General features: G+C 40.5%; 2 protein-coding genes across 2 annotated transcripts; both read right to left on the reverse strand.

Moving 5' to 3' along the window:
- Window positions 1–7397: 7397 nt before the first annotated feature.
- Window positions 7398–8230, reverse strand: LOC113329261 (major latex protein 146-like). The gene is made up of 2 exons (XM_026576218.1): window positions 7984–8230; window positions 7398–7795 (listed from the first exon to the last, which is right to left on the reverse strand). Exons 1-2 carry the CDS (start codon window positions 8171–8173, stop codon window positions 7506–7508), a joined length of 480 nt encoding a protein of 159 aa, XP_026432003.1. The 5' UTR covers window positions 8174–8230; the 3' UTR covers window positions 7398–7505.
- Window positions 8231–10911: 2681 nt separating this feature from the next.
- Window positions 10912–11607, reverse strand: LOC113329166. Its single transcript, XM_026576133.1, has one exon. It carries the CDS (start codon window positions 11605–11607, stop codon window positions 10912–10914), a length of 696 nt encoding a protein of 231 aa, XP_026431918.1.
- Between the last annotated feature and the right edge of the window lie 11790 nt (window positions 11608–23397).

The raw sequence follows: 23397 nt of genomic DNA on the forward strand, positions 1-23397 counted from the left end.
AATGGTTTTGATGTTTACTAGGTGAACGGTGTTTCTCATATCTGTCTGAAGGCCTTAGCCAAAATGAACCTATCCTAATGGACTGAGATAGTAGTCTGACTAATATCAACATACTGGCATATACAAGGGAACCAGTGATTTATAATCCTAACTCTAGGTCAACACAACTGGCATATACAAGGGTTCCATTGGTCGACTTTATTGAATTTATTCCAGTTGGTCTGCTGGTCTGGTCTCAATTTCTTTTTTTTTTTTTTTTCTTTTTCTTTTTTAACTCTCTTTTTTTTCAACTTTTTTTCAACTTTTTTTTTTATCTCAATCACTCTAATTCACCCTAGCATTGGTAACAACTTGAATCGTGAGCCCCACCTAATCACTTAAAGAAACATAATTTAAAAACAAAACAAAAACAGAAGTGAAAAGGACTCAACGAGATATGGTGAAACTATCATGTTATTTCTAACACCTGAGCTCTGTGCTTTTATGAATAGACTCTTTAGATATTGCCATCTAGTCAGATTGGTTCCTCAACTCCTACAACCAAAATGCTTCCATCCACTTAGATTGGTTAGTGCCATCCTTAATAAGCATAAATTTCTAGGATCTGGAGTTTAATTGTGCAACTAAAAAGTTTCTCATATGCCCCCAAACTTAAATCTAACATTGTCCTCAATGTTCTAGAGATCAAATTAAAAGCATGAACAAGGAGAAATTGTTACCATTTGAAGCAAAAGAGATAAGGAATGATATTACCGTGTTGCATGAGAATGGGTTATCTCCCAAGAAGTGCTAAGTTTATTGTCTTCAGCCAGACTAAGAAAGGATTAGTCACCTTATAAAATCATAAAGTAATAGCCGAAATATCTGTGGGTCATCAAAACCAAATAGAGCTATCACAAGTAAAAGGAATCTGCAACATGCCAAGAAAATGAACAAATAAAGCACATCCTTGTCTAGTTTCATGTTTAAGACAACTACATCTAGTTGTGGTTTAGGTTCAGGATCTATAACTGGGTCCAAATAAAATATTTTCATGGGTTGCGTTTCCTCATAAGTTAGATCCAAATGTTCAGGTTCTAGAGTCTGGAAAAACTCAAATAAAAACTTAGAAGCACATAATAATAACCTGAATAATTGAGGATCCTCTAAGTCAATCATATTTGACTTACACAGCTGACCATAATGAGGGTGGTGATCTTCCTTAAACAAGTATGTCGACCCTAATCTCCTAAAGTAATTACGTTTAGTCTCAAAACTTAATATTCGACACATTTGAAAATCAAACATTCCCACATTTGGAAGAAAAATATTTTGTGGGAAAACAAAGTCAATCTGGGTATCATAGCCTGGGTAAACCACATCAACCATATGATGGGTTTCTAATAACTGAAATTTCTTGTGGACATAACTAGGTTCAGGAAAACGTGTATGAAGATAATCTTGTAAAATGGTTGAGGCACATATGTCAAGTCCCAAGTGAGGGATCTCTGTAAGAGCTAAAGGTAAGGCACAAGGAGAATGATAATCACCCCCAAACTTAGAGTTTTGTGTGTCTCTAGAAATACTAGTCACAACTTCCCTAATTTCAAGGTCATCTAATTCAGGAAAATGGTCAATTGATTCTTCTAAGTCAGGTACATCCTCACTCATCTTGACGAGTTCATTTTCTTTTTCTAAGTCTGTTGTTTCTAAATTGCTAGACTCAAAATATACTCGTTCCTCTAAACCATTATTAGCTTCGTAATCAAAAGGAAATACTACATCGTCTAAAACGGGGGTATCTCTAGTCAAATCCTCGTCCTTTTGAATAGGTGAATAATTATTAAAATTATTTGGATTTGAACTAGAAATAATATTATTATTAAGCTCAGTTGGAGTAGCAAATTCCTGATCACTATGCCTATTTATTTCAAATTCTTCATCAACACTATCCTCATCATAATCATTATAATAACATGAAAATGGTTGAACCTCATCTAAACAACAAGTAGTGTCACCGATTATATCTTCGTCATCTTGATTATGCAAATAACTATCCTTATTTTCAAGGGTATTATTGGAGACACTGTTTTGAAAATTAAGATTATTTCGAGCAATTCTTTCGTTCGTATCAGCTATCAACTTGAGGGATTCCTCTAAAGAAAGTTTTCTTTCGTCATAAACTAAGTTATTCATCTCAGCTATCCTACGTGTCGACTCTTATAATTTCCTAAGAGACTCTTCTAAAGGAGAAATATAAGAATTTTGCTCATACGATCGGTACTTATGTGGATAGTAATTGGTCTCACCATGGTATGGACCATAATCTTCAAAAGGCTGATGTTCCCAACCACTATTCACACTATGGTCAAAGTAGTAACGTCCATTTTGAAACTCAGTCGGATATTCGTTGTATTGGCTATTGTAATACCAGTTCGACATTCTACTACAGGGGTGTGAGTTGTCACACAAAATAAAACCCACTGACAGGGGATTCGTGGGTGGATAGAGTCTTACCTCCCGTACCAGACGGGCGATGAACCGTTGAAGTCGACTCAGTCCACCGACTCCTATGTCAGTGTACGAACTCGAGGGGCCGAGACAGTATCGTAACTGTCGTCCTTCCCTGCAAACAATTTATATTTAATTTTAACCCTTCCTTAGGGTTTAAAAATAAAAATGTCCAAGTCCAAAAATAAGAATGTCCAAAAAGGAAAAGAAAAATTACAAAAATAAAACCTTATTTACAACTTCTAAAAATAAAACAAAATAACTATATACACAATCTTCTTCTTCACTCCTTTCAGATTCCTCTTTTCTTTCCTTCTTTGGCGATGCTTTCCTTTTATAGTACTTTTCTTTCCTTTAATGGTAAAAAGCGTAATGTGGAGGCGATTATAGTCGAGTCGAAAATCACTTGTCTCCTATGGGCAAGATGTCTCCCTACCTTGTCTGGTACTAATATTCACGAGGCTATTTGTAACTGAAATAGGATGTTTTTTTGATCCTCCTTAATGTTGTTCTCTTTGGGTTTTTCTTTTCTTGTTGTGTTTTTCCTCTTGCCTGGTGGCTTAGCTGCGTTGCAGCCTTGTACCTTTTTCCTCCCTCTTAATATATCTCTTTGCTTACTGAGCAAAAAAAAAAAAATTCAACCATGACACATGGGTGTGGTCAATAACATGTGTATCTGGCGCTTTAGGTCAAGAAAAGAATTTTGACCTACAGATATGCATTTACAACTTGTAAAAAGAATTTTGAGATATTTGAAAGGGTCAATTGGAATGGGTATTACTCTTACAAAAGGTAATTTGCATAAGTTGAAAGCTTTTACAGATTCAGATTGGGCTGGTTGTCCAGATACTAGGAGATCAACCTCTGAATATGCAGTTTATATTGGTTCAAATCTTGTTTCATGGTCTTCTAAGAAACAACCAACTGTTTCTAAGTCCCCTGCAAAAGTTGAATATAAATCTTTTTCTGTTGCTTCAACTGAATTACAGTGGTTGTCTTATCTTTTAGCTGATTTACATATTCAACTGGATGGTCTAGCATTACTTTTATGTGATAATACAAGTGCCCTGTCACTAGCTACTAACCCTGTGTTTCATGCTAGGACAAAGCACATAGAGATACAATATCATACAACTAGAGAACTGGTGGAGGAAGGTTTTCTTCAACTAAAACATATTGCATCAGAAGATCAGGTTGCAGACTTGTTTACAAAAGGCTTATGTTCTCCAACTTTTACAAGACTCTTACAGCGGTTGCTGGGCTTGACACTTACTTCTTCCACTGCTACAACTACTGCTGCTGCTTCTGTTCATATTACCACATTAGAAGACTAGTTTTTATTTTTCTTTTATTTTCCTTTTTCAGTACATTGTCTATTCTTTTGTGTCAATGTGATACTGTGTTACTTAGTATCACCTTGAAGGAGGGTATTAGATAATGTACTTGTGTCAATAGTATGTGTGACAGGTCAATGATAGTCCGTATTGACCCGACTGTTATTACATACTTTATGTTTTCTGTGTTTGAATAATTTCCTATTTAAGGCACTGCAATAACTCTGTAAGACTTATCTTTTCTATCAATAATAATACAATAATACAAGTTCTCTCAGCATTTGTAAGAGATTGCACTCAACATATTGAGCCTTTTATAATGTACTTTGTGATTTGGTAAATGTAAGTTTCAATTAGTCTATGAACTCGGTTATTAAGTGTTAATTAGTGAAGTAAATTAGCCGGATCATGCATCAAACAAATTGATCAAGTTTTATTTATGCAGGACACTTCTTAGCTAACATGAATTATTGTCAATGCAGCCAGAGAACATAATTTAGGCCTTGTTATCTTCATTCTTTCGCAACATTTCTCTATTTCCTGACCTGATGCAAAATCTTTGGTCTTAACTTGGGCTGCTTGCTCAGGTAGTAGAACTCATCTGAATCACTCCTATACAATGCATAACTGGAACATTGTTTTTGCTTTTTTTTTTTCTTTTTGTATTCTTTTACTATCACTGTTAATATCTTGTATATTCTTCTTCTCTTGATAAAATCTCTTTTCCGATTAAAAAAAAAAATTCCTGACCTGAAATTCTATTCTTTCGAGGAAAAATATTTCGCAGGAAGACCATTAATTTAGTAACTAACAAGCATATGATTATCTTCTTCATATTAACGGAAATTCAATTCGGTGGACATTTCAAACTCGATCCGAAGCAAAAAGAAAAAACAAAAAAGTTAAAACAATTACACCTATCTATCAATTATAAAAAACAAAAACCTATCTACCAATAAATAAATAAAATTATTTTCTCCAATTACCATGGAAACAATCAATTGAGAATTGAATTTGCGATAGCGTGGGTAGAGTTGCTCTTGGACACTCTTTTGGTGTTTTTTGCTACCTCTTCTACAGGGAGGAACAACATGAAAGCAGCCTTAGTACAATCTTCTTTTTCTAGCATATTTCTTCCTTTCGATCTTAAAAACCAAGCAACAGGAACAACTATTTTCTCATAAGTTTTCATCTAACCAAATACTTCCAAAAACTTGTACCGATCAAATTCTTATTCACTAGTTTCTTTGTTGACCGACTAGACTATCAGTATCCAAAATCATCATTTTTTTCGGACTTGAGGTGAAGATTGTTCTGGGATCTTAGTTTATTTTGATTTTCACACGTGTAACCTACATTTTGATTGCAAGCGGGCTTTATATTGTAGGAAACATGAATGTCACAACGACAATGGTGCAAGGATTATCTGTTGACACAACAATCATCCTTCCATGTTATCTCCTCATGGACCTCATCTATAACATCACCTGGTCCTGTTATCTATAGTATTATACATACAGTTTCCTCCAAAATTCCCAATAATAAGTATTGAACCGGATAATTAATTCGTTGTAAGAAAATAAAATTGATAGTTGGACACATTTTTTTATGTAATTTTCATTGTTCCTCAACGCCGCATCATTTTATTTATAGTAAAACTAATGAAACAAATTACCGACTTCGTTATGACATACACATAAATTTTGATTCTTCAGAAAAAAAAAAATGAATTTTGAATTCTCACCATTAACATTGAATCTAACAGTGAAATGTAGCTCGTTAAGTGTGTGATTTTCTTGCGATGTTTGCACAGTTCTCAAGTAAAAATAAACTAACTAAAACGAAATATGCCTGATGTCCAAGAGTTGGCTAATGGACCTTAAATGATAAATACGCTGTGTACAATTTAACGGAACACTATTTTCATTAAAATCTATATATGCATGAAATTTAAGTTTATACCTCATTAACGTAGAATCATGACCTCCACAAGTTTTACCGCTGCTATAAAGATGATCGGTATCGTAACACGGATTAGCGCTACCAGGTATTCTCCATTAACAATTCTTACATATTTTATCGGACAATCATGAATTATAAACGCAAGCTCTGATACCAACTATAAGATTTAATTTATAGAAACGTAATTTAGGATCGTTGAACTTCATGATAATCACACGATAAAATATGCAAGAATTGTTGATGGAGAATACCTGGTAGCGCTAATCCGTGTTACGATACCGATCATCTTTGTAGCAGCGGTAAAACTTGTGGAGGTCATGGTTTCTCTCTCTTAACCTCAGCCGTAATGAGTAAAATCTTTGGATACAATAGTAATGCTTATTGTTTCCCTTTCATAGGTAGAGAGAGAACCAAGTTCCTAGTGTTTTAGTATTAGACGTTAGATCTCGACCGTCCATCAAAGAAAAGATATTAAGAAATAATCCCAGAAATGGTAACCGATATAATTTAGCAATATTTTCTAATTAACCAATATTATTATATGGTCCAAAGGAATATTTCTATATACAGAAATATTCTTACATGTTTTAACTGTGTACGTTTTGTATAGCCTTTTGTATATTTTTGTGATATTACTTACTGTCTGAGCTTCCTAAAAGAATTTGCTCTTCTATTGAGGATAGTAGGTTCTATTTTCTGTTCAACTTTGCCATTTATATTAATCCTTGTGGAACAAGAACTAGCTATCTTAACTCCCAACGTCAACATTTCTCTTTGAAAGTGCAGAATTGGAACACTGTGTTTGCCTGATCTTAGTAGATGGTTTACGATCACTTGCAAAAAGCATCTCCTCTACAGTCACTTGTTTGCCTGTTATTTGTCTTTCTTTGTTGTTTCTTTTACTACCACTGGTAGTAACATTGTAAATTCCTCCTTTCCTGAATAAAATCTTCTTTTCCGATCAAAAAGAAAAAAAAAAGTTATTCCAATTCCACTAGAAATGTCTTCAAGTTTCATCCCAATATGTTCCAGTATCTTCTGATGACGGCCTCTTAGTGTATGCGGTGATTTACCCGCAGTAGTTTTTTTCACAAAATTAGTTAAAAGGACCAAAATCAATAATTCCTGGGTGAAAAGGACATTTAGATTTTGATTCTGTTTAAATGGACAAAAATATAAAAATAGGCAGGATGTAAACAGTTTCATCTTACCCATTTTAAAATATTTTTTTTTTATTTTTAATTTACATCAGGATACACCCAGTTTCATCCTTACTATTTTTTAAGTTTAAGTCAGGATGAATCCACTTTCATCTTTGCTAATTTTTTAGTGTCCATTTCATCCATACTAATTTTTACTCGCCCATTTGAACCACGTTTTGAAAATACTTGGACAAATGACCCATTTTACGTTTTTTTTGTTTGCGTCTTCTTTTTGAAATCTCGCCCACCTAGAGCAGTTATAGTGAAATTTTGAAATCTCTTGGAAATTTTGATATCAAATTTCCTACGATTGATCTGTATGTGACTTTGCTGATTTGTTTTGAGTATAAAGTTTAAATTAGTCAATGGAATTAGTTATTCAGCTGTGTCAGTCAGTGAAGCAAGCTAGTTAGCGCGATCTTGCATTAAACGGATCGATAGAGGTTTTATTTATGTAGACCACGTTTAAGCTAATAATATCTATGCATCATTGGTACAGCCAGATTGTGTACATATATCAGGCCTTCTTGGCAAGGTGGCTAGCAACGGCTTTAGAAACAAAACTCGACATCTCCATATACTCAGTTGGATTTGGGACATCTTCGTTTTCTTTCTCATACTCCACAGACAATTTGAATAAGCAGCTTTCTTCTCCTCCTTTTGTAACCAGTGGAGTTATAGTGACTGCGTACTCAAACTTAGGATACATACGCAAGATATCTCCATCGATGATACTGCCACGAAGAGTTCTACTTTCATCAACCACGGTTTCAATCTTTTCCTTCACTATTTCTTCACGAGAAGACCCTAAACAACATCATGCATACAACAAAATGTTTAATTAACGAGATTATAATCACCTAATGTAAACTTGGCTTAATAACAGGAAAGCATGCGGCCTCAGCCTGTGAGTTACTCGTCCCTTAACATATTTTTTTGGAGCTCAGTAATCAGTGCATTTTTAGTCACTTTTTGATAAAATTTTGGGTACTTACCGATAGATAATTTTGCGAGCCTCACGGTGCCCGCATTATTTCCATCTCCAGCAAGAATTTGGACACTCTTGAAGATGTGAGGAATAACTTGCGGGAGCTTGGTAATTTCATTCTTATAGAAATTGTAAAGTTGATCTCCTGAGCAGTTTTTCAACTCGTTTTGGAAATGAAGCCTGTGATTTTGAGCCATTATAATGGTAGGTTGTACAATGAGTGACTAGCTTAGCTTACATGTGTGATATCAGAAATTTTTAGAGTGGCTTATATAGACAAGTTCACTAAGATGGAATATGATAATTAAAAATTGTTTCACGAGAGTGCTGGAATGCGATGATAAAAGTAATTCTGTTCGATTCCCACTAAGAAAAATACTTCATCCAGTATCTCTATTTCTTATATCTGCCTCTCATTAATTTTTAGCGAATAACGGGAGACTCTGCCTTTTGATCCAAAACAATACACTTGTTTTGGAATCAAGTACCTCGTAAATATTATTTACTAATTAGGCTGGGAAAAATTATAAGAATTAGATGGGGTGTGATATGTTACTGGGCCCTAATCCCTTTTTGAATGACAATTCCAATCCAAAGAAAAAAAATCCCCACTATGACATTCGCATCATGACTCGCGATAAAATTGCACAATTTATCAGAATCTCTGTAGTATCACTCCCAACTCACTTAAGGTGGTAAAAACAAGCACCCCTCTTAGATTATGGTAAAACTGTCGCCCCCTTCCTTGAGGGAGAAGGGGCAATATATATTATTATTATTATTATTCAATGAGAATATTCTGGGTCCTATAAATATGACAAAATATAATCTATTACACCCCCTTAGTCTTAGCGGGAGAGGAACAAATGCTTAGACTAGTACGAAAACGAATAAATAATTGTCTAGGAAGACCCTTTGTAAAAATATCAGCATACTGATTTTCAGATGGAATGTGCAACACTCGAATGTCTCCAATGCGTATGCATTCACGAACAAAATGAATGTCAATTTCCACATGTTTTGTGCGTTGATGTTGGATAGGATCACCAGACATGTAGACAACACTCACGTTGTCACAATACACGATAGTAGCACGTCGTAGTGGTATATGTAGCTCAAGAAGTAAATTCCGGAGCCAAGTTGTCTCGGCCACAGCATTGGCCACGCCCCGATATTCAGGTTCAGCACTAGAGCGAGAGACAGTTGCCTGACGTTTGGAAGACCAAGAAACAAGGTTGTCACCCAGAAAGATGCAGAAACCAGAGGTTGATCGCCGTGAATCAGGACAGCCCGCCCAATCAGCATCGGAGTATGCATGGATGCCAGAAATGGTGGATACAGATAAAAACAACCCATGATTGATAGTGTCCTGGAGGTACCGAAGTATACGCCGAAGCGCCTGCATGTGAGGTTCTCTAGGGTCGTGCATGAATAAACATACCTGTTGAACCGCGTAAGATATATCCGGTCGAGTAAAAGTAAGATACTGTAATGCCCCGGCCAAACTTCGGTATAAGGTAGGATCCTTAAGAGCTAGTCCAGAGGTAGCGCTAAGCTTGGAGTTTGTGTCGGCCGGAGTGGCTACTGGGTTGCAGGCAGTCATGGAAGCACGAGAAATGATGTCCTTCGTATAGAGTGACTGAGATAAAAACAGCCCGGAAGATGACCGAGTAGCAGTAATGCCCAAAAAATGATGTAATGAGCCAAGATCAGTCATACAGAACTCTCGTTTCATCATGTCAATAAAACGGGTGAGAAGAACATCAGTGGAGGCAGTGAGTATGATATCATCAACATACAATAATAAGTAGGCAGTGTCCTGTCCTGACCGATATATAAATAAAGATGGATCACATACACTACCCTGGAAACCACAACTGATGATGAAAGTCGCAAACCGTTGAAACCACGCCCGAGGCGCCTGTTTGAGACCATATAGAGATCTACTAGTCGACAGACATGATCTGGACGGGTAGGATCAGCAAATCCCGGAGGTTGATGCATATAAACTGTCTCAGCTAAGTCCCCATGGAGAAAAGCATTCTTGACGTCCAATTGGTGAATGAGCCAAGATCTGGAGGTGGCAATGGTGAGAACTGTGCGAATAGTGGCGGGCTTGACGACCGGACTGAACGTCTCAAAGCAATCAACTCCAATTTGCTGTGATTTACCGTTGGCGACAATACGAGCTTTGTGACGTTGTAATGATCCATCTGCATGAAACTTGTGTCGAAAAAGCCACATGGAGCGAATAACATGAGCACCAGGAGGTCTTGGCACTAGATCTCAAGTGTTAGTTTTCAACATTGCAATGTATTCATCTAGCATGGCTTTCTTCCAGTTTGGGTCCCGAAGGGCATATAGATGAGACTTGGGAAGACGGGAGATTTTGTGTTGGGTTTGAACATGAAGGTTCAACCGGTGAGATGGACGGAAAATTCCGTGGGAAGCCCGAGTTGCCGGGCGGGAAGGAATGGCAGTGGATCTGCCGGGAGGAGAAGGAGCGACAGACTGTGGAGGGACAGTGGTAGGGGCTATAGACTGTAGGGGGACAGTTGTAGAAGGTGGATAGGATGATGACGTTGTGGGAGACTCGGCAATTGGAGGAGTACAGGAAGGAGTAGAAGAATGTGATGGTGTTGAAAACAGTGTGTAACGTACCTGGATTAACAGTAATATGTGAGGTCGCACCAGTGTCCATATAGAACATGTCGTCCGGCGACTGCAGACTCATTGAGCTGTAGGCCTGAGCGAAGTCCGATGGTTGCAACATTTCAGTCGAAGGGACAACATACGCTTGGATTGTCCAAGAGCGGGAGAGTGTTGGCGCTGCTGGGCTTAGCGTGCACGACCAGGAGATAGCCCACGGAGAGGCAGGTTGAATAATAATAATAATAGATTATATTTTGCCATATTTATAGGACCCAAAATATTCTCATTGAATAATAATAATAATATATATTGCCCCTTCTCCCTCAAGGAATGGGGCGGTGGCTGCCAGTGCAGTTGAAGACGTCGTGGTGGTTTGCTGGGCACGTCGAATCTCTTCGGTGCGCAATTGGGAACGAGAAGCATCAAAAGTTGGCATAGACTGTTGTATGAAGGATGCAACAGTGTTGTATTCCTCCGGAAGACCATTGACAAGTTGGATAACCAACCGTTTGTCATTCATGGGAAAGTCGAGATCAGTCAAACGATCCGACAATGACTTAAGTTTGTCACAGTAGTCATCGATACTAGCACAATCAACAAACTTTAGATTGACAAATTTACTTTCAAGGGTCGCAGCACGATTACCTTTGTTATCTTGAAAAAACTTTTGTAGATGATCCCAAAGTTCTTTAGCGGTTTTACCGGATTTCAGAACCGTGAGCATCAGGTCCTTGGCCATTGTAGAAAACATCCATTGACGGCACAAGGCGTCGAGTTGCGTCAAGGTGTTGTTGTCAGTCTCCGTTGGAGGTGCAGATCCTTTGATGAGGAATAGGAGACTGTGATCTTGAAGATGTAGTTCAAAGAGGAAAAACCATGAAGAGTATTCATCCTTTTTGATGTCAAGAAGAATAGGGATTAGAGTTTTTATATTGGTGACAACAAAGGCTGGGTGCAGAGATTTTTTATCACCTGCCATGGATGTCTAGTGTTCTAGATAAGAAGAAGAAGAAGAAGAAGGAGGAGGATCGGTGTTAGGATCGTGATACCATCTTAGATTATGGTAAAACTGTCGCCCCCTTCCTTGAGGGAGAAGGGGAAATATATATTATTATTATTATTATTCAATGAGAATATTCTGGGTCCTATAAATATGGCAAAATATAATCTATTAACCCCAAAACTAAAGCCTTGAGCAGTGCACTATATTTGGATCTTTTTCGATCACCAACTTGACCAATTGTGTGGCCAGGAACAAAAGCACGCATTCCAACGCCTGTGAAAGGAGAAACTCCCGTGATATCCATACACACACCCATTATCTCAATTGTATACCAAGATATATGCAAGTCTCAAAGCCAATCCGGTGTCCGAGAAAAACCCTAAATCCACTTCCTTCCTGGCTGGGACCCCGCACGATAACAAATATCTGCAAAAATATCCCGAACCAGATCATGTCTATACTTGAGAGTTGAGACCTACTAAATGCGAGCAATGCAAAATATGATCCCCATAATATCCATCTCCGTATCACAATTAGAACAAGTGTCCCCTTCTTCTAAAAGAAGGATTCCAAGCATATAACACAAGATAGCTCAGAAATGCCAAGGCCCAAATTTTTGATTAAGCATATTAATTGGAATGGCCAATAAATAACGTTGTGCATGTTTGATCTTGATACTCTGTGCAAGGCTGAATTACATTCCGTCATAACAAACTGATCAGGTTAAATTTTATTTTTTTCGAAAAGATTATCTATTCCGAATCTGTGAGGCTGTTTGATACTATACTCCAAGTAGATCTTCGATACGAAATGACCCGAGTTGAGTTGGTGGTCCGAGATGATGTCCTCCTAGTTGAGTAAGCGATCGTGTTGGAAGTTAAACCAAGATATGGATTTGATTTGTGGATCAACATATGATATTGACACACTGTGCGATATTTGGAAGTTCGGGTTAACTAGAAGAGCAAGTTGTGTCGGTTGCTTGTTTTAGAGTTTTACTATGTTTAGAGTTTCTTTGTGTTTCTAGAAGTGTGATTTATTTAGAGTTTGATTTTATTAGATAAGTACATTGAGTGATCATCAAGTTTTTGAGACTATAAGTAGACTGTTAAGCCATGAGTTAATATACACCAAACTGATTATCAATGTAATCGTTTTGTTGCTTTCGTTTGTGTTCTCCTCTCTCTTGCTCGATCCTACGGATCGAACTAAATTTACTGGCCGGAGATTTATTTTTTGGAAGCGTAGGCCGGAGATGTACTGATCAAGATCCAAAAACAAGCTTCCACTCCGAGATGGCTAGTCCGAGTTGAGCAGGTGACTTGATTAGACTACCCTAGATACTTCGGTCGGATCTTGAATTGCTTTGGCTTGCTCTCGGATCTCGGAGAGAAATGGCACCGACTGCTTGTTCCAGATTAAGTTGATCATCCGGTATGATGTGGCTCCAAAAGGATCTACTCCGAGTATATTTGATCGTCAGAGTTAGTTGGTTCAAGCTATGAGTCCACCGGTCTAGTGAGTTATTCGAAGAATAATTGCCATTTCACGGATGCTTCACAATCTCTAACAGCACATGTTACCTCACAATCGTAAAGGCTAGAGAGGGAGAATTATCTTTTCGTTACCGAAGAGGCGAAGACTATCGAATGCATCCATTTCAGATTAATCAATAAATTTTATTTTATATCAAAAAAGAAAAGCAAAATATATTAGGTGACCCAAATGAGTTTGCACCATATTTAAAAAGACCGTCACTCTAACATAAAACTACTATCTTTCCATGATAAAAGTAGTCTACTAAGTTTCTGACATTCTGCGGCCGAACTCTTTTTTACGTATGGCTTGCAATTTTCAAGGTGGCCCAAAATCTGCCAATGCAGAATAAAAATCCTCCCACGAACCGGTACATAAGGTATTAATTTTTTAAAGAGATATTTTGTAAAAGGGTCGTATATTTTTGACCATATTAGGGTCTGGGTCCTAAAACAAGTTGTTGATGTGTTTTGGTCGTAGACTAACCAAAAACCGTTAGAAGATTGTTAGTTGATTATTTTTGTTTGGCCACCCACCCTGACCAATTAGTTGACTATATTGACCGTTAAAATATTATCAAGCGTATCTAGGGCTGCACAACGGGTAGGGTGGGTAGGATATGGCCTATACCCGCCACCCTACCCGTTTACTGGCAGTTAAGAAAATTTTTACCCGTCACCCTACCCGTCAAATACTGGATAGGGTAGGATACGGTTAAAAAACTGGCGGGTAGGGTAGGGCTGGCGGGTATGGGTAGGATATGTGCACCCCTAGGTAGGGTGGGTAGGATATGGCCTATACCCGCCACCCTACCCGTTTACTGGCGGTTAAGAAAATCTTTACCCGCCACCCTACCCGTCAAATAGTGGATAGGGTAGGATACTGTTAAAAAACTGACGGGTAGGGTAGGGTTGGCGGGTATGGGTAGGATATGTGCACCCCTAAACGTATCATATTTTCGTCCTTTTCCGTTCTTCTTTACTACTCCCGGCATTTTCCATATTCTTCCACTGCTCCTGTCCATGAATGGCTATAAATTAATGGAGTTCCAGGAAAAAATTTATACATGATAACATCATTAAAAGCAGACAAATTTGACTTTTTCAAAAATCCCATCTCAACATCTTACACTCTGAAATCATTCCATAATTCCATATAAACACAATTGATAACCTACTAATAAATCCACACCCCACCAGTTAAAATCAGAGATGCCTTTCTGCAACAATTCAAGCAAAGACCTCGTCCTTTAAAGAAATTAATCAAAACCCATGAAAGTAAATATGGAGTGAGATTGTAAAAGACTTAATTTTATATTTCAGATGAGAGAATTATGAAAACCTAATTTGAAGAAGATGGAAGCAAGGGGGTTGTGAACACATAAATCACGAAGGGGTCTAAATGTTCACAATCAATACTCGCACCCTAGGTAAGACTCGCGCTGATAATACAATGTTATTGATTCCTCGGCTCAAAACCTTCGGGTTTATCATAGCCTCATCTGAGAACATCGCGAGTGGCGTTTACGCAGGGGAAGATAAAGAAAACGAAGCATAAAAGTAAAACTCATGGAGCGATAGGCAGAAAATAAAGTGCTGAAATGTAAATAAGACCGAGATTTACGTGGTTCAGCACTAAGGCCTACATCCACGGGGTTGTTGTTTCACTATGTATTTAACGGTTACAAAGATAGTCGAGTGACTTTGGGGTTTACATAGGTATGTGTATTATAAAGGGCTAACTTACACTCGTAATCTCTCTCTCTCCTTCTCTTCCTGATTTTTCCGATCCCCTCACTCTTGGTGGAGAGGGGTATCTATAGGGTTAGAGTGTGAGACCCATTTCTGAGGGCCGTTGGAACCTTATCTTCTTGTGTTTTGTGTCCTTCACGCGGGGGTCTTCGTTCATTACTTTATCAAGCAGAGTCATCCTCGTTCGTTCCACGGGTTGATCGACACGTATGCTGCTCAGAGTGTTTAATGCGGGTAGTTGAGGCGCCTGCTCGTGTCAGGCAAGTGTCTTCTGCCTCTGTCGCGTCCATGTCAGTACACCTTCTCTCCACCGTTGATCTTGGCTTCTTTTGGGGATGAGATAAAGTAACTCTTTGGGAGTTATTTGGTGCTCCGCAGTACATCGTGTTACCGGTACATCGTTTAACTTCTATCCTTGGATTGTTCGGGCAAAGATCCCACGTTGACGGGATGGGGTTCTTGGCTATGAACGTGTGTCATCATGTTTTGATGACTTTGTCCGCATGCCCTCCACGTATCTTCCTATATACACGTGTTTGATGATGAAATATGTGCACACAATTTGCCCCTTTTCTTCGGGCTCGAGTGTTTAGTGGGAGCATTGAAGAAAACAGTCGTTACATATTTTTCCTCTCTCCTAATAATTTCTCCTAGATACTTGGGCATGTTTCTTATTCGTGCATTAACTGCTCATTTAATGGGCACGTTTCCCATTCCTCCCTTAACTTCCTCCTCTTTCTTTCAAGTATATTAAGGAGGGGAGAAAAATTAATTTCATTCTCCTTCAAAATTAATTTCATTCTCCTTCAAAATTAATTTCATTCTCTTTCAGTCTTCATTCTTTGTTCTTCAACCATTAAATTCTCTGTCTTAGCTTTTAATCACGCTCACTTGGTTTGTTGTCCTTTTCCTGCTGCTGTTTGTGGTGGTAAATTTTATTTCCTTTGTTCATGTCGTTTTAAGCTGTGTTGCTTCGATATTTTCTGCTGTTGATCGTATTGTAACCTCCCCTTTCTGCTGCTGTTGTCTCTTGTTTGTGATGAAGAATATCTTTTCATGCTTGTATACTAGTTTGCCCCTGTTCTTCGTCTCAAATCGAGGAAGTCATTGTAATACTTGTATTGATTGGACTTTTGAGCTTGGGTTTTAGGTTTTTGGGGAATTTCAAGCATGTATGCTAGTTTTAGGGTTTCTGTGTTATATTGAGATGAAATGTTAATTTTGTTGTTTTTTGATCTTTGGTGATGTCTTTGTGTTTGTTTCTAACTTGTTTGTGTGTTACCTCTATGCAGCCATGTCTGACCGTCCGCGGCTTCCTTCTCAAACTCCGGGTTCTAGTCTACCGAGATCCCCTCCGCAGAGAGAGTCTCAAATGGATTCCCGCGGTATTAGAGTTTCTGCTTCTGGGGCGAGGGCCTCTCCTCCTAGGAAAGATGGTCCCTCAAAAAATCCTTCCGGGTCTCGAAACGCTGCCGATCGTGCGGTTTCTCGTCCTTGTGATGACGTTAGGTGTACGCAGACACCTCCTCGTGCTGTTGCTTTTGATGTTCCTCCTCTGCGTTCAGTAGTGCCCGTGCAGCACCCTTTACCACCGCCTCCAGTACTTACTTTTAAAGGGAAGAACACCAAAGGTAGTGTCCCGAGGACTGAATCGTCTAGGAATCCTTCTGTGAAAAGGCGAGCTTTCGAGGCTTTTGTTGGTTCGTCCGATCCCGCGGAAGAGGATGAAGCTGCCTCGGTGATACGCAGTGTTTCGGTCAGCAAGAAGAAAGTCACGTTCAAGCATATTGACCTTGAAGTTTTCAAGGAAAAGCATGAACTTCAAGCCTTCGAGGTCCGTTTCTATGCCCCTGAGGATGATATTACTTATGAGCTCATCTCGAAGTATCAGTTTGATGAGTTTCATTTATTGACTACGGTTGGAGCTTTCGAGGAGGGTCTTATGCTGCCGTTGTACAAGTATGGTGATTCCTTCTATTATGATGTGCTTGCTGGTAGTGAAGGCTCTTCCACCAATACTCACAGCCGTTCCGTGTCGCAATTATTGGGGAACTATCTCCGTGCACTGAGGGAGTGTTGTCTGCGGAGTAAGGGGGAGACTACAATGACGTGTTACGTTCCAAATCCCGCGGAGAGGGAATGGTATACTCCTAAAAATTTCAACAACTCTTTCAGTGATTACGTCAATAGTAGGAACCGTAAACCGTGGAGTGTTAGCCTTCAGAATCTCATTGCTCCTCGGGGCGAAATTCGTTTGTTAAGTGAGGTCAGCGATGCCAAACTGAAGTATGTTCCAGGCACCGAGGGGTCTAGTCAGCGGAAACTTTTTCCGGCCCACGAGAGGATCAAGCGTGACCATGACTACGAGTGGCACGCTACTGTTATCGAAGTTGTTGGTCCTTGGGCGTACGGTTGGATTCCCGGTCCACGTGGTTGGCGTCCTACTGAGAGTAGCAGGCCACGTGAATCTCCTCCTGCTCGTTATGGAGATTTCTGTCCCTGGCGTTTAAACTTCGCAGGTATGAATTTTCCTTATGCCCTCGACGTCGTTGAAGGAGACGAGGAGGAAGGTTCTGGTGCTATACTTCCACCGAAGAGTGCCTCAACTGCCCAGGTACGTTTATTGCAGATTCCGGTTGCGCATCTCCTTTTTGAAAATCAAACTGTTCGAAAAAATAACTCTGTGGAACATGTGCTCGTTTGTAGGTTTCGAAGAAGAAAAAGATTGGGCCGAAGCAGTCTTCTACTCTTGTGGTGGGTGAAGCTGAGGTTCAAGAAGAAGTTACCAGTCCGGTAAACGAAGAGTTTGCCGAGGATGAGGAGGTTTCTGATGGGGAAGAACGCACTGATACTTCCCCTTCTAATGTCGAGGAGGAGATTGGTGCGGGTTGTGATGGTTATGGAGGGAGAAATAATGCCGCGGTAGCTGACAGCAGTGTTATCGCTGATATGCCTTTTCCTGCTGGTGATGCTGCGGAAACTCTCCTCACCATTTCTCAAGAGTTATCTTTTGACAGGGTTTAATCCGCAGGGGAACTCTATGACGATGCTCTTGATTTTCCTGAAGACTTCTCTCTACTTTCCCCCAATGATGATTGGGATGTGCTCGGGGGGTCTGGTAAGGAAGACGCTGCTGTTCAGGATGGAGGCGCGGATGATCACGATGCGCATGTTGATGCCGAAACTTGTGCTGATGGGGAAATATCAGCCAAGGGGAAGTCCGTGGTTGGCTCTCCTTCTGAGGATTTCCCTCATTCGCTGACGTTTGAGGTTGAGGACGCCATAATGGATTGTCTTAAGAAAAAGGGTTTGTTGTTTGTCCCTCATCCTTCCCCGGTGGTTGCTGGTGAAAAGGACTCCGATTCTTATACCCGTCGGATGATGGAACTATCTTCCAAGGCGCGGGTATCTGAGATGTGGGGGAAAAGTTTGATTGTTCCCGAAGCTACCCTTGTATCGGAGCCTCCCACTTCTGTCGCGGATATGATGGCCATAACCGACGGGTACCAATATGGTTATCCTCAGCAGTATGTCTTGGAGGTAATTCTTCGTACATATCTCTTCGTGACGATTGAATGCTTCGGTGTAATAATGTTTGTCGTTTTGATGTGTAGATGATGAGGAGTGAGCACTGTAACCATGTGCTGTATCAATTATTTAAAGCGAAATCTTTGAAGCTGGAGGCTAAGCTTCGTCACCGAGAAAAGGAATTATCTGCAGCTGAGGTGGAAATAGAAGAACTGAAGAAAAGCCTGAAAGAGAAAGAAAGGCTGGGTGAAGCGGAGGCTGGGCTTCGTTCAGAGCTTGCTGCCGTTCGCGCTGAGTTAGAGCAAACTCGCGGCCAAGTTTCTGCTTTCAAAGGTTTGGTTCTTTTTCCTCTTTTACCCTCACAGTGCATCGTAATTCCTCTATATTACTTAGTTGTTCTGTCTGAGTCTCCCCACCCTATATCCAGTGGGTGGCGTCCCCGAGCTGATATGGCTTCGAAACGAAAGGGCACGAAAAAAATCTCTATCAAAGAGCTAGTCGAGAAAATTAAGAGTGAAGCCAAAAAGTGGGACGCTCGGGCTGAGGTATGGCGCGCAAGGCATGTTCAAATGGTGGATATGCAGAATCTGTATAACCATGACCGTTCTTTGTTCAATGGTACGCTGCTGTGGACACGTGAGAATCTGCGGGAATCCCGTGAGCGTACTTCCTTTTTGGAGTCTAGGATACATCTTCCGGAGGAGGAATTAGAAAAGCGCGCTCCCTTGCTTTTCCGGGGGTTAAGGAGAGCATGTTGTGTCTTACCAGAGAGAGGGACGATGCCCGAGCCGAAGTTGTGGCTCTAAGCAAGGCCCTTGCTGCGTCTCGCGCTGAAATAGCTCGCCAAGCTGAGTCTGAGAGAAATCTTGAAGTATGTATGTACAGACTCAGCAAAGGGATGTCAGAGATAAACAACGAAGTCAACCACCTTCGTCACATGGATTCGATGAAGCAGGTAGAATTAGATGCCAGTCAATTTACTCTCACCAACCTTCAACTAGATTATAAGAAATTATCCGCGGAATATGACCATCTTGATGAAGCGCGAGATGCGGTTGTTAATGAGTATGAAGAGGCTTCGGCTTGTGTCGAAGGTATAACCCTATTCCATCGAGTGTGATTGTGTCTTTTCTGTGCTAACTCCCTGGTGTTTGTCTTTTTCAGAGCTCGAGGGACAACTCCGCGTTGCAAATGAAATTTTTTAAAAGGCTCAATCTTCCTTAGCGCAGCAGGAAGAACAGACTAATCATTTTAAGAGTTTGGCGGCATCCCGCGAGGAGGCCGTTGGTGCTGCTTCCAAAGAAGTGAATCGTCTATCTTCGTTGTTATCCCAAGCCCAACAGCGGACGACATTTATTATGCATAAGGCTCGGTGTCAATTGGCTGAGGAGACAAACAAAATGCTGGAGAAGATTGAGCTTGGCCTTAAGACCGAGCACGGCCTCGTGAAGAACTATCCACTTCGTCCAGTACCTATCTCCTTGCATGGCTCCTCGGGACCCTCATCTGATAGGAGCGTCCCTTCAACTCTTCGGAACAACCCTGCTGATGGGGCAGCATCATCTAAGTAGATACCGCGACAATCCTTGTAAAAAGAATATTTTTGATGTGTATTTCCTGTATTGGCATTGCCGCTTTTTGTAACCGACCTTTATGAAATGGATCCTCTTTTTTTTTTTTGGTATACCTGCAATATCAGTTTGTCGTTTATTTTAAGCATTGTGATGAAGGACGCTAAAAACAAAAGAAAAGTTTTTTTTTCTAAGTGTTTGGGTGCGATACCGAAGGGAGGTACCTTCGTGATCGTATTGAGACCTGTCACTCCGCTAGAGAATCCTTGGCCAGAGGATTCCCAGACGGTGGGGGCCGAGGCAACGTTCTAGGATATGGGGTTAAAATATTTACGTACACCCATTCCGTCGACCCGTTTCCTTAAGGTTGGTTGGGTATCTCTTTCTGCTGGGTGCCTTCCCCCTGGTCTTACACTTATGGACACTGATGGGGGAGCCCTGAGAGATTGTAGATTAACTACTTTCCCCAATATTGTTGATAGGTTTTGTTAACTTGATTTTTAGAAATCTTGTTTGATTGATAGGTTTGAGGCCTGCAATTCCTCGTCCAGAGATAGAAACATGTAGAGCGGTCACGCTGTCTTCTTCTTCTGGTACTCTTCACGCAGATGCAAAGCTGCGTTGCTCCTATGGGAAGTATGGTTTCATCCACTTAGCATTCCAAGGATGTCGGAGGACCTCGCCTTTCAGATTGCGAAGGTAGTAAGAACCGCTTCCCGTAATATAATTTCGTGTATTATAAAAGGTCCTCCCCACGTAGGTGCTGACTTTCCCCATCTCTTTTCTCATTGATACTGTGGGATTGTTCTCAACACATACTGCCCCTCTACAAAATTTCGAAGTTTTACTTTTTTGTTGTACTCCCTTTCTAGTCTTCGTTGATAATTTTCCATCTTCTGCAATGTTGTTTCCCTTCTTCCTTCTAGATCGTCCAATCTCTCTAACATCATGTCTGTTGTGAGATTTTTCTCCCATGCTTCGGTCTTTGTGGTTGGCATGAGGATCTCTGTCGGGATGACTGCTTCAGCTCCATAAGTAGATCTTTGTGGTTGGCATGAAGATTCCCCGGTGGCAGATCTTCGTGTTGTCCTGTATTCCCATAATACATTGTGTAGCTGTTCACACCATCGCCCCTTGTGTTCGTCTAATTGATTTTTGAGTATAAGGGCGAGGGTCTTGTTGGTAGCTTCCCCTTGTCCGTTGCTTTGAGGGTATATGGGGGTGGACTTGTTTTTCCTTATTTTGAAAGTGTCGAAGAGCATGTCTATGTTTTTTCCCTGTAATTGTTTACCATTATCGGACACGATTTCCGCTGGTATGCCGAACCTGCAAATGATGTTTTGGAATATGAAAGTAAACACGTCCACGTATCTGATCCTGGATAAGGCTTTGGCTTCCACCCATTTGCTGAAGTAGTCCGTGGCTACTATCAAAAATCGTCTTTTCCCTGACCCTTCGACGAAAGGGCCGACAATATCTATGCCCCATTTTGCAAATGGCCACGGGCTATCCACAGAGTTTAAAATTTTTGCCGGTGCGTGAATCTTTTTGGCGAAGCGCTGACATTCTTCACACCGTCGGGACATCCTCGCGGCATCCTGTATCATTGTCGGCCAGTAATATCCTTGCGTTTTTGCTTTGTCAGCTAGTGATCACATGCCGCTATGATTCCCTGCGTCACCATAATGGATGTCGTTTAGAATTCGATTCCCCTCTTTCCGGGATAAGCAACGTAGTAACGGTCCGAGGAAGGATTTCTTGTACAAGACCCCATCCCGGAGATCATATCTTCCTACTTTGGAGAGTATCTTCCTAGCTTGTTTATGATCCGCAGGTAAGCTTCCCTTTTCGAGAAACGCATGGATCATCATTCTCCAATCATCTTCGTTGCTGAAGTCTTCGTCTTGATTTGCTCTTGACAGGATATCTTCTTCGTCAAAATCGTTATGGATGTCTTCTCCTACCTGGTCTTCGATATTTTCTTCCACTGTATCTTGATTGGTAGCTAAGGAGAATTGAGATGCAATCGAAGGCTCGTATACCCTTGTTATTTTAATAGCTTCGACGCTTTTATCCTTCAGCATGGATGATATATATGCTAGGGCATCCGCGTGCCTGAGATCCCTTCTGCATAAGTGCCGGAACTTAATGTTCGGAATTTGTGATGCCAATGTTTGGACCAAGGCCATGTAAGCTGAGAGGGTGTCATCGTACACATTATACTCGAGCCCTATTTGCCGTATGACAAGCTGCGAATCACTTGTCAGTCTTACATCGGTTACCCCCATTTCTATTATTACACGAAGGGCATGTACGACAGCCTCGTATTCGACGATGTTGTTGGTATGCTCTTTGAATTCTAACCTGAGTGCCTGTATAATCCTTTCCTCGGTTGGGATGGTGATGACAATGCCTATTCCTGCTCCTTCCTTATTTTTGAAACCGTCGACGAAGACTTCCCATTGTCTTTGACGCGCGGGTTCGAGGATATCCATTGGATCCTTACTTTCTTCCTCGGCTTCTGGTATTCCCTTAATCTCTTCGTCGTTGTCCAGGGGGAGGTCTGCTAAGAAATCCGCCAGAAATTGGGACTTTCGAGAATGCTGAATTTCATGAATGATGTTGAATTGGTCCAGGTGGGTGTTCCATTTGGCTATTCTGCCAACTTTTCCCGTGCTTTTGAGGACTACTTCCAGTGGTGCTTTGCATGGGACCCGGACGAAGTGGGTCAGGAAGTAGGTTCTCAGCTTTTGAGTAGCCCATACCAATGCGAGGATAAGCTGTTCGATCTTTGTGTAGTTCCTTTCCGCAGAATTGAGGGTCTTGCTGACGTAGTAGATAGGCTGTTCTATCTTTGTATTGGTTTTGACCAACACTGCGCTGACTGCGTCTTATGTTGCTGCTATGTATAATGCCAAAACCTCATCAGGATCCGGCTTCTGCAGGATCGGAAATGAAGCTAGGTGTTCTTTGATTTTTTGGAAGGCTTCTTCGCATTCTGCGGTCCATTCAAACTTGCTCCCTTTTTTGAGAATATTGAAGAAATGTTTGCATTTGTCCGAGGATCGGGCAATAAATCTTCCCAAGGATGCTATGGATCCATTGAGTTTCTGCACTTCTTTTAAATTCTTCGGGGATGTCATTTCTACTATGGCCTGAATCTTCACTGGGTCTACCTCAATGTCCCTTTTTGTTACCAGATACCCGAGGAATTTCCCCGAGGTGACACCGAAAGTACATTTCTCTGGATTCACTTTCATGTGATGTTTTCTCATTGCTTCGAAGATATTTCTCAGATCCTGGGGGTGATCTTTGCGCAGCTTACTTTTGACGAGCATGTCGTCAACGTAGACTTCTAAGGTACTTCCAATCCATGGCCT

This window comes from Papaver somniferum, unplaced genomic scaffold, assembly GCF_003573695.1.
Source record: "Papaver somniferum cultivar HN1 unplaced genomic scaffold, ASM357369v1 unplaced-scaffold_115, whole genome shotgun sequence".
Classification (NCBI taxonomy): Eukaryota; Viridiplantae; Streptophyta; class Magnoliopsida; order Ranunculales; family Papaveraceae; genus Papaver; species Papaver somniferum.

Bases quoted from the DNA above. Each gene is read 5' to 3' on its own strand.
- LOC113329261 (XM_026576218.1), bottom strand. From the start codon at position 8,173: ATGGCTCAAAATCACAGGCTTCATTTCCAAAACGAGTTGAAAAACTGC. The intron at 7,796-7,983 runs GTAAGTACCCAA...GATGTTGTTTAG, and splicing joins GCTCGCAAAATTATCTATCG to GGTCTTCTCGTGAAGAAATA.
- LOC113329166 (XM_026576133.1), bottom strand. From the start codon at position 11,607: ATGGCAGGTGATAAAAAATCTCTGCACCCAGCCTTTGTTGTCACCAAT.